This window comes from Lycium barbarum, chromosome 9, assembly GCF_019175385.1.
Source record: "Lycium barbarum isolate Lr01 chromosome 9, ASM1917538v2, whole genome shotgun sequence".
Lineage (NCBI taxonomy): Eukaryota > Viridiplantae > Streptophyta > Magnoliopsida > Solanales > Solanaceae > Lycium > Lycium barbarum.
In genome coordinates, this window is record NC_083345.1 from 261,771 (window position 1) to 279,675 (window position 17,905).

General features: G+C 35.3%; 3 protein-coding genes across 3 annotated transcripts; all 3 read right to left on the minus strand.

Moving 5' to 3' along the window:
- Positions 1 to 1,126: 1,126 nt before the first annotated feature.
- LOC132610442 (uncharacterized) lies at positions 1,127 to 5,592 on the minus strand. The gene is made up of 4 exons (XM_060324735.1): positions 2,452 to 5,592; positions 1,941 to 2,359; positions 1,794 to 1,868; positions 1,127 to 1,710 (listed from the first exon to the last, which is right to left on the minus strand). The coding sequence occupies exon 1, from the start codon at positions 4,489 to 4,491 to the stop codon at positions 3,385 to 3,387; it is 1,107 nt and encodes a 368-aa protein (XP_060180718.1). The 5' UTR covers positions 4,492 to 5,592; the 3' UTR covers positions 1,127 to 1,710; positions 1,794 to 1,868; positions 1,941 to 2,359; positions 2,452 to 3,384.
- A 168-nt stretch (positions 5,593 to 5,760) lies between these two features.
- On the minus strand, positions 5,761 to 6,804 carry LOC132608875 (uncharacterized). The gene is made up of 3 exons (XM_060322652.1): positions 6,259 to 6,804; positions 6,057 to 6,149; positions 5,761 to 5,951 (listed from the first exon to the last, which is right to left on the minus strand). Exons 1-3 carry the CDS (start codon positions 6,415 to 6,417, stop codon positions 5,880 to 5,882), a joined length of 324 nt encoding a protein of 107 aa, XP_060178635.1. The 5' UTR covers positions 6,418 to 6,804; the 3' UTR covers positions 5,761 to 5,879.
- A 7,753-nt stretch (positions 6,805 to 14,557) lies between these two features.
- Positions 14,558 to 17,584, minus strand: LOC132610292 (uncharacterized mitochondrial protein AtMg00810-like). The gene is made up of 2 exons (XM_060324601.1): positions 16,640 to 17,584; positions 14,558 to 14,734 (listed from the first exon to the last, which is right to left on the minus strand). Exons 1-2 carry the CDS (start codon positions 17,582 to 17,584, stop codon positions 14,558 to 14,560), a joined length of 1,122 nt encoding a protein of 373 aa, XP_060180584.1.
- Between the last annotated feature and the right edge of the window lie 321 nt (positions 17,585 to 17,905).

Consider the following 17,905-nt stretch of genomic DNA (forward strand, 5'->3'; position numbering starts at 1 on the left):
CTCCGTCAACAAACTCTGTGGAAAGCAAAATTGATATGAACAACATAGAAATTCAACTAGAAAATTTTGGAAAAGACATTAAGAAGATGAAGGAAAAAGAGAAGAAGTGGAAGAGCAAGTTGGCTAAGTCCAAGAAAAGGGAGAAAGTTCTTTTGATTTCGTTATTGTGTATTTGTATTGTAGTAGTAAGTTTTCTATTTCAAAACTTTTTTTTAGAGGTGTTTCAATGAAGTTTCCCTAAGCTGTTGTTGTAGTTTGGCATGTCGTTAGGGGTTATTTTGTAGTAGTAAGTTTTGGTGCTTTTGGCATATTGTTAGCGGGGTTGCACTTGTTAGTGTTGGCATTTTGTGGAATGAATTGGCAATGTTGGCTGTAATGTTGTTGTTGTGCAATTCTTAGTCTTGTGCAATTGCTTTGCAAAATTAGTAAGTATAAGGCATAAAACAGTGACAATTTCATTTAACATTGAAAGAACTTTCATTAATCGAAGGCATAAAACATGAAAAGAAATAAAGAGACCTATTCTATAATTACGATCTCCGGTGCCTTCTTATTAACGAAGAAGCATATGCGCCCGCTGACCTCGCAAGCTTGAAATTCCAAAACATTTCCTCTTTCCAGTCCGTTGTCATCAACAAACGCCTTCCATCCTTGGCATAGACGCTTATATGCACCCACTTTATATTGCATATAGTAGGCGTGAGCATTGTGAAGAACAATCGCTTCACGGTCATGGTTTGGAAGGAATTGGAAAGTATGGGAAAGAAATATGAAGTCATCCTTGTCAACGTATGATTTTGTTAACTTCTTGTCAAATATTGTTAGGATGGTAGTCATTTTTGGTTTGAGGGGTTGCAATGATAAGTAGTGAAAGAACTATGATTTAATAAGAATTGCGTGAAGCATTAATCACCAACCACCTCACTTAAAGAAGCACTTGGAAATGGTCAAAAACTTGAATTCGGAAAACAGATTACAATGACTTCAAAAAGTGTATCAAGACTTGACCAAAACTGAACAAAATCAGTGCCATTCAACCCAACAATAAAGGCTAACAAAACTGCTAACAATAAAATCTAACAAAATTGTCGTAAAGATACATTGCAAAACAGCTTAGAACTAACGTTAAATGCAGTCACAACTGCATAACCATTGATCAAAAGAGAGTCACTTTACATAGACAAGAACTAACGTTAAATGCAGTCACAACTGCCAATTCAAGTGCAGTCACAACTGCCAAAAACAAATTTAAATGCAGTCATATCTACCAAACCACTACATATAGTTAAGGCAAAATACATCAAATCACAACTTAAACTGTACCCAAAATATAGATTTGATGTATTTTGCCTGTAGTTAACCCCAACCAAATGCAGTCACAGCTGCCTAAACAAAGTATTTAAAAAACTACATAAACAAATTCACAAAGCAGTCACAGCTGCCAAAAACATAAAGTAAAGCTAGAATGGTCAAATTCACAATGCAGCCACTACTTTGACAATTTCACAAGGCAGTGGTGCTGCCTTGGCTCATTTGTACAACTTTAGTCCTGGTTTGACTCTGATTTTTGTCCCTTCCTTGTTGAAGCTGCCTGGAGGTCATAGCTTGTCTTTCTTGCCATTTCACACCACCACTTGCTTTGTGCTACAGTTCAGCAGTGACAACTGCACTTGATTTGATGTTTCGAACCCTTTCACTAGGTAATCCAGGCTGCTCAAATGAATAGAACAACTTGTTAGTGGTACTTAATTTCATAAAATGTTATTTAATTGTTAAGCATAGAACAGTCTTACATTGATGATAGTTGCTCCACTTTGTGTGTGCAACACTCCCATTTCAACTATCTTTGGCCTTTTAGTAGAACCAATCTACAAATTATACCAAAATATTAGCAACTAGTTCAACACTGAACTGTACATGAAGTATGTGAAATTATTTACCTTTTCAGTTGATCCCTTTGGCCTACCCCATCCTCTACCAGTTGGAGCAGGTGCCTTTCTTGGGCCAGAACCTGAACTTGGGCCAGCAACTGAACTTGGGCCAGCAGAAGCACTTGCACTTGGGCCAGCAATTGTAAACTCTCTAAGACATCTCCTTTTATTATGACCTGGGGTATGACACTTACTGCATGTCATTTCAACCCCCCTTTTGGAGAGTTTTCCTGTTTTTTTGGGTTCACTTGCCTCTTTCCTCCTAACAGTCTTAGGCCTGCCTGGCATCTTCATCATTTCAGGTGGTATAACAGTAAAATTTGTGGATGGTGGCCTCTTTATTTTTGGGACCAATTGGCTAAAACATGCCTAGCACACATTCTATGTTCAACATTGGGCAGCTGCTCTTTTATGACACTTTCAAGACCCTGTGAGGAATAAAAAATAGGCAGTTAGTAAAGTAAAAGAACATTAGGGTAAAGAGTTATGAAATGGAGTGAATTCAACACTTAAATCTTACCTTCTGCATATCTGTTATAACAGCAATGTCTGTCCCATCTCCCAGCTGAAGATCTTCCTTTAAAATTCTAATAAACCAAGTCCAATTGTGTTTGTTCTCAATCTCAACTACTACTCAGGCCAGTGGCATCATCTGATTGTTTAAATCCTTACAAACAACAACAAGTAATTGACCTTTTGAGATTCCCTTTAAAAAGCAACCATCCAAACCAATGCACTTCCTACAACCAGCTAAATATGACTTCTTCATTGCATCAAAACATATGTAGAATCCTCTAAACATTTTTTTCCACCTTCAAATGTCTCATCACTAAGCCTAACTACACATGTACTACCTGGATTTGATCTTAACAACTCGTCTCTATAATCTAAAATCCTCCCAAACTCCAAAACATGGTCACCCATCAACTCAGCTAAAACCTTGTTTCTTGCTCTTTTACACACAGTTCTACCAACATAAAGATCCAACTCCTTTTTAATGAGCTGCTGAAACTCAATCCTAATGTTTGGTTGTTCCTTTATTCTCTCATTATAGTGACTAGATAAGAATTTGGTATTGCAAAGCTTGTTCCTATTGGTAGGGTCACACATGTGAATTGGATTATAGGTCTTCACCACAAAGTTGTTAGTCCTAGAGTCAAGACTAGCAAATAAAAGCCAAGGACAACCCTCTACACACCTAACCCTTACCCTTGTAGGTTCATTAATACAATTTTCAATGGCAACATGCTTATGGACTGCATACTTGGTAACTGCAGTTCTAAATTCATTAACACTTTCAAATTGGAGGCTTGTTTCCCACACTATTTTCTTCGAGGTTTTATCAAACACAACTCTGTTTGTCACCTTCCTTCTTTTTGCTTTTACTCTCTGTTAAACTACTCTTTCATCATCATCAGATATGTCATCTGGATCAGTCTCAAAACTGACAGCTTCATCTGTAAGGCTCATCACCAGCCAACTTACCTTCCATGGTGTCTCTACTAGCACCTTCAGATTCATCATACCCCACATCTGGCCCTTTTGGTCCTGAACCTAACTTAACATGTTCAGGGACAGGAGCTCTTTCACCCCTCTTCCTTCTTTTTCTTTTTCTTTTTCCAGCTCTCTTTTCCTCCCTAAAACCCCTTAGCTCCTCATCTACATCACTCTTACTATGTACTTCTCCTTCATCAAACAATCCATCTAGGTATGAATCTAAATCACTACCAGTTTCAGAAAAATCAGGGACAACCCTAGTTTGTGAAGATTCAACAGTGGTATGAGGGGCACGAATAGATTCATTAGTAGTAGTAGGGGCAGGATTTGATGCAGCAGCAGTAGTGCTAGGGGCAGGATTTGGTTCAGTAGTAGTATTAGGGGCAGAATTTGATGCAGCAGCAGTAGTATTAGAAGCAAGATTTGATTCAGTATTGTCAACAGTTGGAGGAGTACAAGGGACAGAACTTGGAGAGTTAGGTTGGAGAGGGGAAGTATTTTGAGTTGGTTCAAAAGGAGGTTCATTGAATGGCTCTAAATCAGTATCAAAGGCATCAAAAGATGAAACACCACTACCCCCAATGTCTTGACCAGTCACTTTATCAAAAGAAACATCACTTTCCCCCTCCATATGGGTTACATATTCTAATAAGGGTGGGACCACTAGGGGCTCTTCAACCATGTGACACACAAAAGCCTCCAAAATATCCCCATCCCCCAAACATGCAGTAACTCGGGTTGTATCCCTATCACATTTGATTTCTACCAATACCACACTGTCGACAAATTTAACATAAATGGTGCATTTACCAGGGTCATACCCTAATTCTTTCACACAATCAAGAAATTCAAAGTAACAAAACCTATCTAAATCCATACGTGTAAATTCAGTTACTTGTCCACCAACGTAGGGTTTTTTGCCAGTCGTTAAATTACCACCATGGTAAAATCGCAAAGTAATCAGTTCATAAGACATATTTCGACCTGAAAACAGTACAAATACTTCAATTTCATAGTCAATGAAATACACAACAACCAAATCGACATTTACATATTCAAACATTTACCCAGTCATTTACATTGTAAATTTGCAGAAAAAATTAAAGACGCAAAAAAACCCTAGTTCTAATTGCACAATACAGAAACAAAATGAGACAAGGGACTAACCTTTTAGTAACACAGCCGATGTTTGTCCTCCAAACGTCAACAAAAAAGCCAACTTCGAATCGTCCAAGTTCAAAAAATCACCAACACTTCGATTATAGGTTTAGGATGAAGAAAAACTAAAAAACTCTATGAAATCAGACAATATTGAGCAGGTAAACTAAAAAAATATATGATTTAGGACCAATATTGAACGATTTGTTGTTTGTGGTGTCGTTTGGTTTTCTTGAATTAGGATTTGGGCGTCTGATGTGTGTGGGTTTGGGTGGGTTTGGGTGATTTGAAATGGGTTTGGGGGGTTAAAAATGGGTTTGGGTATTAAAATGGGTTTATTATGTTAAATATATTATAATGACGTGATTATAAAATAAATCAGTTCATTTAATACGTGGCTTCACCCAAGGGCGAGTGTCACCCACGCCATTCACTGATTGGGGGTTTTGGTCTGTGGAGGGGTAATTTAATTCACTTTTAAGATATTAAGGTGTGTAATAGGTCGCTCGTATAGTTTAGGTGTGATATCGACATTTCGGGTATAGTTCAGGGGTGTTTTGATGTATAGGCACCAAGGGAACATATATTATTCACAAATTGAAGGAGTTGATTTGACTTACTCTCCAACCCGTTTGTATAATACTTTTTCCTTTAATAAGTTTCAATCGACATGCACTATGTTGTTGACCTATACTACTAGGATTGTATATAGCAGCTATCATCGAAGCTCCACCAAACTTATTATTTGGATTGTCTTCAGTTGTAACTATAGCCCGCTGAAGAGAATAAATGACAGTGTAAATTAGAAAAAAATTCAGAAAGAGTTAAGATCCATGCCCTGTTTCCATTTTGAGATTTGCAGTATTGAAAAAGAGGATCACAAAAGATGTCCTACTCAACATTAAAATGGCAAAAAGAGAACAATAAATCTATACAAAGATAATATTCATAAGTAATAGTTACCTACCTTGTACCCTTTCAAAGATTTAATCCTTCTATCTTTGGAATCAGTGAAGTTATCCCTCTGTGCCAAAGTAAGATAATGTTATTATCTTACACAAGAGATGTTATATATTCTGGAAAGCTGAATTTATAATTGTGCTGTGAACTTTTTGAGTATTCTGTTTGTTAGTTGAAAAAACTATCAATTGAAACAACAAAATCTTACATTAGTAAATGGAGGGTCGACTGTGTTATCTTCTGGTAGCGGCAAAGCTTTATGTCTAATAAGATCCTCTTTTGTGTATCTTCTGATAGGAACGGTTCCAGCAGGACAACCTTCCTCACGCAATCCTATTGGTTGCAACGTAGATCACTAGTCGATGTAGTTGGAACACTCTCTTTCATAAACGAAGAGGGTTTCATCTGTTCATCCAAGAGAAAAACAATCAATTGCGCACCATTTATTTACATAATTTGTTAGTATTAAAAATTTATTGTGAGCCGTAAAAGGATATAATGGAGACAAACCTGAGGATGGTAATTGTGATTTTTCAATAAAGGATGGTGAAATGCAGGTTGCTCGTAAAAGTCCACACAATCGCATATATCACCATATTCAATCTGTAAAAATATTGACAAAATCATTTATGATATACCAAATTATAATGATAGCAATGCAAACACAAAAGACTTATCAATATTACTACATTTTAGCTACTGAGACGCGTACCTTTATCGATCTTCTTGGTGGCTTAACTAGGAGTTTTAATTTCTTCCACAACTTCAGATCTTCTTGTTCAGATAATTTTGTTCCTCGAACCCCGTCATAGCTCAAGCACAGAAAGAGTACCAATAAAAATTGTTCTATAATCCTTCGATGCGTCACCATTTTCTACCCATCATAAAGGAAAATGACGTGATAGATATATGAAGATAATTTCCATTAAGCTGGTACATCAATAAATTGCATAACTAGAAGAGCCATTAAAAATAGATAGATGGGTAGTGAAGAGTAAAAAGAATGAAAAAACGTATACTATATGGAGCTCTATTCATAAAATGGTAGATGCATCAAATTAAAATAAACAATAAAGTCTAACAAATCCACGAACCGCTTAATTCACCAAGAGTCTCGAGGTTGAATTTTGGTAGCATTTCTTACCTATGCTACAATCACGAAGGTTTTATACATAGGATTAGAAGAGTAATTAAGCCAATCAGATTATAATAATCCACAGAGGATATTCGCCGTATAGAGAGGATAATAAAGATTGACGAAAACTTGTGTGTTTTACTGCCTCCGGTTCAAAATAATTGTCCACTTAGCTTTTTTCAGACCCCTTAAGAAAATACTAACTCCTAAAAGAAAAAAATACGTATTTTGACTAAACTATCCTTAATTAATAGGACTCTTGCTTATTTATTGCCTTGAGTAAATTAAGACAAATTTGAAAAATAAAGTTAATTCCTTCTTGATTATGTAAGTGGACACATATTTTGAACTAAAAATAAAAAGACTAAGTGGACACTTATTTTGAACCAAAGGGAGTATTATTCTTACTTTTTTTTGGAGGGAAAAGTGTGAACAAATATAGTTGTCATTGTTATACCCCATTTTAACCGGGTTGAGGCGGAGTACAACATATTGGTGATTCCTAATTTATTGTTCGTTTAAAGAGTCGCCACCTAATTGATTTTACGGTGAATTAGGACACCTAATTATTAACTAAGGTCAAGCTAACTAAACCTCCATTAATGGTCTACTTAATCAGTGTGGTTCTAGGTAAGGGTTCTATATTATCCTAAAGGAAAGGGGTTAGGCATCCTTTAGAATCCGTTAACTACGGTTATCCGACCAAACTTAGGTTAATGAATTAATGCTAAATAAGACGCCTGAGATTTTGAGAAAAAGAGCTATGAAATGTTGCTAAGATTTTTTACGAAAAATATAAGAATGTTGCTTAACATAAGATTTAGAGAGAATATAATAATTTGCATAAAAGAAGATTTTAAATGTCATTTTTAATAAAACATATAAAAGTTGGTAAGGCTTTAAATAAAAATGCTATTTAAAATAAGATTTGCATAAAATATATAAGTAGAAGGAAAAAAAAAACAGACTTGTATAGTGTTTTAATAAATATTTGAAACAAAATTAAACGACGATGTATTAATTGGCCTTGCGTGTTAGAGGTATAAATGAAATATAAGATAGCTAACGAGTTTTCTTTATCCCTTTTATTATCTTTATTTAAATATGCTTAATTAAAAAAATGCATGATTGATTCAAACTTGAAAATTATCTATAAAATATACTAGAGTTTATATTTGCGTATTAGTGACGTTTCTTAAAACAATATTCTAAGATAGCAAGACACGATTCCTTTTACTCCAAATATGCTATTGAAAATCAATTGTTCTAATAAAATAAATATCATAGATACTTTAAATTAACTACCCATCATATTAAACGAACCCACTAATTCCGCTAAGGTTCATTCTAGCTAAGAAATCTAAATTAAGATGAAGTGTTAGTCAAACAATCACATACACAAAAATAATAAAATGACGGAAATGTAAAGGAGTTCGAATGGGATTTGGCCCATTTGGGACGCTGCTGTTGTCGCTGCTGTTATGGGCCTTGGCCCAGAATTAAATGTTTTGCTGCAGGTGGGCTGACTCGGGAGGAGACAATGTTGGGCTTTAGCCCAACACCGAATGCGGAAAAGGACGAGTCCTTCGGACTCGTATGCGATGGTCATGCATAAAAAAAATGAAAGGAAAAAGAATTAGTATCTAACCAATAGATAAGGTTAAACATGTAGAATATAAACTCAAAACAAATCAGTAAGTTGTATATATACTGTGTATATCGAAATATATCTCATGTATACATATTCATAGCTGTTTTAAATAAAGGTATACCAGTAATATATGTAAATATACATAACCAACTGAAATATACTTGCAACAGCGCACAAAATTGATACAACGCCCAAACGAATAACAAACTATATCCGAGATTCACTAATACATGTTTACTCACATGAAAATGCATATGATCCAGACTAAACATATTCGTAACATCCAGCCACTTGGAGAATTCAAATAAGGCATTTTATTATTTGTCATGTCCTGATTTAAAACTGGAAATGTAGAGCAACCTAACTCAACAGTATCATAACCTTTTAAGTTATTACACTTCTACTTCAGGCCACAGTTTACTTTTGCCTTTCACATTGACACAAGATTTCTTAACCATTTAAGGTTGTGAAACACACAATACTGGATAAGCATGGCAGGCTAAGAAAAATTCAACTAACAGAACAAAGCATTTTTCGACATTCAAGACTACCAAACTGACTGCAAATGACGTGACAAACGAGCTACCAAATGCTAACTTAGATAAGGAGAACACGCATATGCTTACTGGAAACAAAGACAAGGAAACCAAGTCATTCTTACAACCAAAAAACACTGCAGTCACGCATATCATTCAGACACCCTGGTTTTGGAAGAATATATCAAAGGGACTAAAAAAAGGGATGACCAAGTATCATAATGAGAAGCCTTTAAGGAAGCGGAAGATACACTTGTGTGTTTTTCGCACACGCCCATGTGAACAGCATGTGATAACAGAATAACATCATGTCTTAGCTGGTTTCAACAAGATTTCAAGAATGCATAGATGAATTCAAAACTTGCACATGCTATGAATCAAAGAAAAGGGCAAGGACAGGAAATCAGTTATGTTTTCGAAAGGCAAAATTCTAAATGATCCTGTGACCAGATAATTCCCTTTCAATAAGTTTAATATTCGAATCCTATCTCTATTAGATTTGTTCATCCTTTTAAAGTTCAGCAAACACAACAGCCAACCATAACAATGGGCTTATCATGGCAGCAACAAGGGTTTACAAATTGTGAACAAACTCAATGAATCATATAGTCCCACAGGTGAGCATACAACAGTGGGCAGGGGATACAAGGGACATGTCAACCCTTAAATTTCTAAGATGGTCTTAAATCCATTTTAATCACCTTTAAAAAAAACTCTTAAGCATATTACCAAGCCAGTTCATAAGATCACATTGCATACTTATTCACAGATGGGCATTCATATTGCACACTTGTTCAGTCTCTTAGGATTATTAGGCAAAGTTCACAAGAGCACACAGGCTCATTATAAAATTCAAAAAAAGAAAAGAAAAAAAAACTTGTTTCATGCTGATACATCAACACAGCTTTATTCTTTATTCTTTAGACAAACAAACAGAATGTGTAAAGACCATTGTTTTTTTTTTTTCATGAACCAAACAGGGAAGACTAAATATCTCAACCAAAACTCTAATCGAAGACTGAACCAGACTAACCTAATTGCCACACTTTCTTGTAGTACAGAACTGAACCGAAGGTACAAAAGAAAGGAAAATCTAACTAGGCCTTAGGGAATAATGGGAAAAACTCACTCCAAGAACATACATTCCTAGGAGAACACAAGTCAAATCAGACGACATGTTAGGATTCAAGGTAAACTATTTAACATTGTCACAATGCCCAGTCTCCCTGAAAACTAGGTTTGATTTAAATCACAACATGTTTAAGGCCTGATGGGTTGATAACTAACACTGGATTGCATTGGCCTCACAACTTCAACATACAAACACACAAGGATTTCAGCATATGTTTGACTTCTTACTAAACTGCACTTAGGTAGCCATCACATAAAGAAATGAAACACTGGTTAACTTATCTAATTCACATAAGCATGGGAACACAAGTTGGTTTCAGAACAGAGCATTTTACTAGCTATAAATTTCATTTTTTTTTTTAACCAACATATAGTACATGCAGATTCCAAGAAAAGCTAAAGCATGCTTATTCAATCTATATTCGGCAGAACTCAATGCAAATCTTAAGCTATACAAGGATTTCCTGTAATCACCTCAAGTCATGTCATACTAAATCCTTAGCCAACTAACAAGGTTTATACTAATCTCAAACCACTTAACTGAAGTAATGTCACAAAGCATACTAATGAATGAAAACAACTTATACTGATCTTATGCATGTAACTTGGACTTATGCAAACTCTCTATGGCATAAGGCAAATTTAAAACAGGACAAACAACAATTTAAAATAGTTTTAAACTATATTAATAGCAAGATAGGGTCTAGTTCTATATGATTGAGATTTAACCTTCGATAAACGAACTAAGATTAACTTAAAGGGACTACACAGGAAGCTAATACCCATAAACATGATTAAACAGGATTCAAATATGAGCAAACATCTTCGAACTAAGAACTAATGAGCATGCTAGGCAGGAATGATTATCAACACCCATAAGAAAAAGGGCTAAACAAGCAATTAACTACCATAACTAACATCCTAGAACACATATAAGCAGAAAAGAAACAATTAAAATTCAAAATAATTAAAAGAGAAGATTCACTGACCTTTTTCGGGTGCAGCGAAGTGGGTGCGAAGCCTTCGATACACACTCAAACACTTCAAAACTCAATTCACAGACATAAAAGAGATTGATAAAATTGAAATTTTTGCTTGGGGGATTTTAGCGACAAAAACGAAGGCTTTTTGTTTCTATGGAACTTTTTCAGACTAAAAGACTCAAATTTTTCAAGGGGGTTTGTGCAGCTGAGAACTTAGTTTCTTTGGGGGGTTTTCCAATCCAAAAATCCTCCTTGGGGTACTCCTATGAATCAGAAAATCCTCCTATCCCCCAGAAAATCCCCGTTTTTTCTTCGTTCCCGTTCGTCCCTCTGTATTGTCTTTTTATACTGAAAAAAAAAGGAGCGGGAGAGAGAGACAAGTGGGGGACAGGGGTGAGTGGGGAGCGGAGAAGAAGGAGGGAAGGAGGGTGAGTGGGAGCGGCGTGAGAGGCGGGAAAGAGGGATAGCGGCTAGGGTTTGAGAGGAGGAAAGAGATGGAGAGAAAAGGAAGAAGAAGAGGCGGAAGCGGAAGCGGAAGAAAAAATATGAGGGGAACCCTTTTTAGGGTTTCCCTTATTTTGACGAAAATATCGGACCCGGTCCATTTGTGGACCGGGTCAATTTTAGACTGGGTTCTAAAAGGATGGACTAGTGAATTAAAACATGTACTGGTCTAAAAATTGAGATAAAAACATGGTCTAGTCCAAAAATATTAGGAGTTAATCGGACTTTGATTTGGGGTCCGGTAAGTCAAAAATATGGACTGAGTGCAAGAAATAGTTTGGCTTCTAAATTTGAATAAAAGTCTTATTTTGATTAACGATGTACCAAGGGTGCCAGAATATCACCTGGTACGAAAAAATGTGTAATTGTAAAAGACCCGGATAATAAAGTTATATGATGTTGCAATGACCGTGCAATAATGTTTTAAACAATAAATAAATTTATCATTTTAAATGTGCGAAATAAATGCGATGTGTACGCGAAAGTTGATAAAATGCCGGGAAATGCAAGTTTCAATAACACTAAATAATAGCAGTAAATAAATAGCGGTAATAATACTGCTAATAATGATAACAATAATGATAATGGTGAAAATAATAATAGATATAATAATAATAGTAGATAACAAATATTGATAATTAATAACAAGATAACAATAGGACTAATGACAATAATTAATAATAAAAATACTAACAATAATAATAATAATAATAATGACGATAATGATAATAAATAACAATTGTTGATAAAATCAATGATAATAATTAATAATAAAATAACGATGGTAATGATGAATAATAATTAATAACAAAAAAAAATAACGCTGATAATAGTGATTAGTAATTAATAATAATAATAATAATGATAATGGAAATAACAAGAATAATAATAATTAATGACAAATTAGTAATAATAATAATAATAGTTATTAATAATAATAATAATAATAATAATGATAATAATAATAGTTGTAACAGAATAATGAAACGCTGTTATTGATAGGGACTAATAACTATAGTAAACATAATATATATATTATTATTATTATATTTTTTTTATTTTTTTTTAAATATTAGAAGCGCAAATATGTATTTCGGAGGAGAGGCGGGACAAAATTGGGTGTCAACAGTCATTACCTTAAGGATATCCTTTAACCAAAATGGGAAAATACGGTTTAATGTTTGAAGATCTTTTTAATAATTTAATGGATATTGGTGACCTTTATGAAAGGAATTTGACCAACTCATCGATGAGTATTTATAAATCGATCCAATTGTAATCTTAAATGGTTTTCTTATCTAGTCCTTCAAAGAGTCAAAATGAATTAATATTTGCAAAACGATTCCCGAATATAACGCTTTTGTTGACTTGTGGCGAGATTTGTAAGTTTTAGTATCCTTTATAAATTAAGAAGAAGAATAAATAATCTTAAAATTATTCCATCTTTTGAAAGTATTCTAGTTACAAATAAAAAGTCACGATTTGATTTGGACATAACAGATGACTAGATAGGTGTTTGCGCATGATTTAATTGAGATTCGAAGAATGATATTTAAAACTTAAAGTTGTGTTTAAATATGAAAAAGTTAAAATTTTGTTAGTGAAAACTTGAAAACTCCTAAAACTTATTTTTCAAACTTCAAAATCTATATTTCAAGTTGGAAGTCGAAATTATAAGTTAAAGTTGATGAACAAATATTTGGCTAAAGATAATTTGTTTATGATATTCTTCAAATGTATCCAACTTTTATTCATGGTCAAACGGCTAGCTCCTAACATTTGGCTAAAGATGCGTATATATATAGTGAAAGAGTGTTTAAAAGGATAGAAATTAGAAGGAATATAATTGAATTGATCATTTGCTGTGATTGATCGGATGGCTACTAAATTTGGGGGCAGTAATCTTAACTGTACACATCTTTTAATTTGTACCTAAAAGTCCTTATATTTTTTAAAAGATCGTACGTAGGAAACAACAAAATGAAAATAATGATGTTCAGTATTGAAAAACCGAGCAAATCTTTAGAGGATTTTTTTTTAATGTATATATAGTATATGTTGAATTCCCTTGACTTCTTCGTGCATATACTTTTAATATTTTGAACTCCCTTAGTAAAATCTTAGTTCCGCCAATGATTTCAAAAAGGGAACATCTCTCTAAGCTGGAATTAGAGCTCGACCCAAAATTTAAAATTTATGAATTCTCTCGGTTCTATAATTATTATACATATCAAATTTTAAATTAGAATAATAATTATTGTATCTACTACAACAACAACAACAACAACAATAACAACCCAGTGAAATCCCACAACGTGGGGTCTGGGGAGGGTAGAGTGTACGCAGACCTTACTCCTACCAAGGTAGGACGGCTGTTTCCGAAAGACCCTCGGCTCAATAAAAAAAAAAAAGCATAAAAAGAGGTCAGATAAGGCTAAGAGATTCAAAGCGATATGAAAATGAAATAGTACAAGCGACAGAGATAACATAGGATAATCAAAGCACAGGAATTATTGTATCTACTAATAAATAAAAATTTAAAATAAATATATTCGGACGAGAGCCTACGCTGAAAGCAAGTCGGAAAAACAGGCACTGTCATTTCCAACTAGATTTATACCCTTATTTTGTATTTAAAGCAAAACGAGCAATTTAATCTTTTAGCAGGAAACAATTACGTTAGAATATAGGTGTATGAAAGACAAATATCCTTTTGGATTTTTATCCTTGAGAAGAGAAACGAATTTTAGAGGAATTCAACTGGAACATGCACCTTCAATTTGTTGGTCACGTCTCAAGATCCACAATTCAAATGGTTATAGACGAGAGACCTGTGTTGACAGTTCGAATTAGAGAGAAAAAATGGTGAAAGAAAATGAATCCATGGAACTGGAAAGTGCAGAAATGCCAGTTGTCTTATTCAGTTCATAATGAAGTCACATATATACATGCTCCACCACTTTCCCAACTACACCACTAACTAACTAACTAACTCCTTTAAGTACTTAGCTAATCACTCTCATACAACTGGCAATCATCTGTCAACTATTGCATAACTGACCATTACACATCTAGCCTATTTTTCTATCTCCAATACTCCCCCTCAAGCTAGTAGTTGCGAAAATATTGAACACCCCCAGCTTGGATAACAGTATCTCATGTTGTGGCCTTCCCAAACCCTTTGTCATGATGTCTGCCTGCTCTTCTCTTGTTCCCAAGAACTGTGTTTCGATCAAACCACTTTGAATCTTTTCTCGAATGAAATTGTTGACACCTAATTTTGGCTCGACGTGCTTAAAATTAACGTTTTGGGGGCCCTGATTCGTTAAAGAGCACGAAATACATTTTTACACATTTTTACATTTTTTTCAACAATTTATTGATGATTATCCTTATTTTAGGAATTTTTTCAATTTATTGTCATTTTACAAGAATCATTATTTTGCACATGTACAGCGTAATATGACCATTTTTTTTGTGCAATTAATTGTTTCTTAATTTTATAGCAATACATTTTTTTTTCCTATACATTACTATTTATATTTTATACTTACATTATTATTTATATATGTATTAATCAACTATATTTTAGTACAGCCTGACAGTGCAGAGAAAATCGGAGTAATTAATTTTTAAACGTAGAGTAAAATTCGATCAAGTCAAGGTCTCATCACTTTTAAAAAAAAAAGTTGATTGAGGTGATGGGTTGGGGACAAAGGGGTATGGCTTCATTATTTTTTGGACAAAAAGGAGGGTTTGTTCACATTATAAGGAAAAGTGGGGGTTGATTTAATCTTGGAGACATACACACTAATTTTCAGATTTTGCCCATCCTCTCTCTCTCTTTTAACAAAACCCTAAATACTTCATTTTTCTCTCCATCCTCTTCACACAATAGCCGCCGCCGCCACGCCGGAGCTCGGAGCTCCGGCGACGCACCAAACCACATCCCCACTCTCTTCCCTTTTTTTCCCACTGCCCTCACGCCTCTCTTTTCTCCTCACGTCACTCCAATCAACTGCTCCGGCGAGGAGCTTCAAGCTCTGATGAACCGGAGCAGCACAAACCAACACGACAACAACACCTTCCAGTCCTTTCTCCCTCCTCACGCTGTCACCACAGCAAGCACACCAGTCATCTCCTCCACGAACTCCAAACCACAACCAAACCCCGTCATACCCATCGCCGCCGACAACCAGCAAACACCCACACCACCAGCGTTCTCCACTAGTCACCAACACCCCAACCCTCTTTGCACCACCTTGACGCTGCCAGATCCAATGCTGGTCGGAAAACCATTAAAACCGGTTGGACCCCACCTGAAAATTCTCCCTAGAAACTGATTTTCCCTCTCGTTCCTATCTTCTTGCTGTTTCATGATGTTTTATTTGTTTTTCTCTTGTTCTGGATTTAAAAAATAGATCTGGTGGGTTGTTGAGAATGGTTTATTCCTACGAATATCTACAGTACAGTGATCCCATGGAAACCACTTTGTCGGGATGTTTTTACTCTTGTTATTGTTTTTATTAGTTAACTCACTTCGAGTGCAAAATAATTTCATGTCCATTTTTATACCTTTGTCACATACCCAAGCTTCTAAGTTGCACATAACTTTTTTTAATAATTATTATATCACATATGTATAAAATACGTATTGCATGATTATTTATGTGAATAGTCATATTAGTTATTCTTTAGTCTAAATTCTATTAATTTTTGTAAATAATAATCAAGCCTTTTTACACCTCCCTCGTATAGTTAAATCGGTCCAGCCGGGAACCACATTTGTGGATTCTGAAGGATGCCTAACACCTTCCCTTCGGAATAATTTGAACCCTTACCTAGAATCTCACTTATTTTCGTAGACCATGTTAAGCTGCATATATTAATAATTTATAGGTATCCTAGTATACCTTAAATGCTAGGTGGCGACTCTGTACATAATTAATTATTTCAGAGCTCCATAAGTTGTGCTTTGTTTAGCCTTGGTAAAATGAGGTGCAACAGAAATGACAATCGATTTCTATGTGTTTTGTCCTCTCGTGGTATACTGGATTTGCAGCAATTTGTAGTGCTGCCTTGCTATCACAGAATAAATGAACTGGCAGTACAATTTTCTGGCCAAGCTCTTTAAACAACCCTGTGATCTACACAATTTCTGAGACAGTCGTAGCCATGCTTCTGTATTCTGATTCAGCTGAACTCCTAGATACAGTTGACTGTTTCTTGGATTTCCAAGATATCAAGCTATCTCCATGTTTTACCAAAAATCTTGTAACAGATTTTCTCGTATTAGGACAGGCCCCCCAATCTGCATCACAATAAGCCTGCATATGTTCAGATTTCCTGCTGCTCAATAAAATGCCAAGTCCAGGCTGATTTTTAATATATCTCACTATCCTCAATCCTGCCTCCATGTGGGATATTTTGGGCCTTTGCATAAATTGGCTCAATGTCTGGACTCCGTAGCAGATATCTAGCCTTGTAAAAGTTAAATAAAGGAGTTTCCCTATGAGCTTCTGATAACTCTCCTTGTCAGTAAGTTCATCATCTCCAAATACACCACTAATGTCATCATACTCCTTTGTTGTCAATTTCTTATTGAGATATAGAGGAGTACTTGCTGGCTTTGCCCCACTTATTCCCATATCACTGATTAGCTCCATGGCATACTTTCTTTGGTTCATGATAATCCCTTCCTTGGACCTGCTGAATTCCATTCCTAAGAAGAGCTTTAAGGGTCCTAAGTCATTGATCTTGAAAGCTTGCTGCAACTTGTCTTTAGTGTCTTGTATGAGTGTCAAGTCATCACTTGCTATTAACATATCATCCACATAAACAAGTATCACCACAATGTTGGTATTGACTCTCTGTATGAATAAAGAATGGTCACAACTGCTCTGTGTGAATCCAGACTGAATTAATGCTTCAGACAGTTTTAGATTCCACTGCCTGCTTGCTTGCTTCAAGCCATAGAGGGATTTGATAAGCCTGCAGACTGATCCTGGTGACTCCCCCTGGCTTGAAAATCCCTCAGGTAATGTCATATACACCTCATCATGTAAGTCACCTTGGAGAAACGCATTGTAAACATCCATTTGGTGGATGTGCCAACCAGACTGAGTGGCAATAGAGAGGACAGATCTGATGGTGACAATCTTGACTACAGGAGAAAAGGTCTCATGATAGTCAAGACCTTCTTACTGATTATACCCCTTGGCCACCAAATGAGCCTTAAACCTTTCCACCTCACCATTGGATTGGTATTTTACTTTAAAGACCCACTTACAACCAATTGCAACTTTACCAGGAGGCAAGGGGACTAATTCCCAAGTCCCATTATCCTGTAAGGCAGTAATTTCATCTTGCATTGCTGCCACCCATCTAGGATCAAGAGCAGCCTCTTTGAAGGAGAGAGG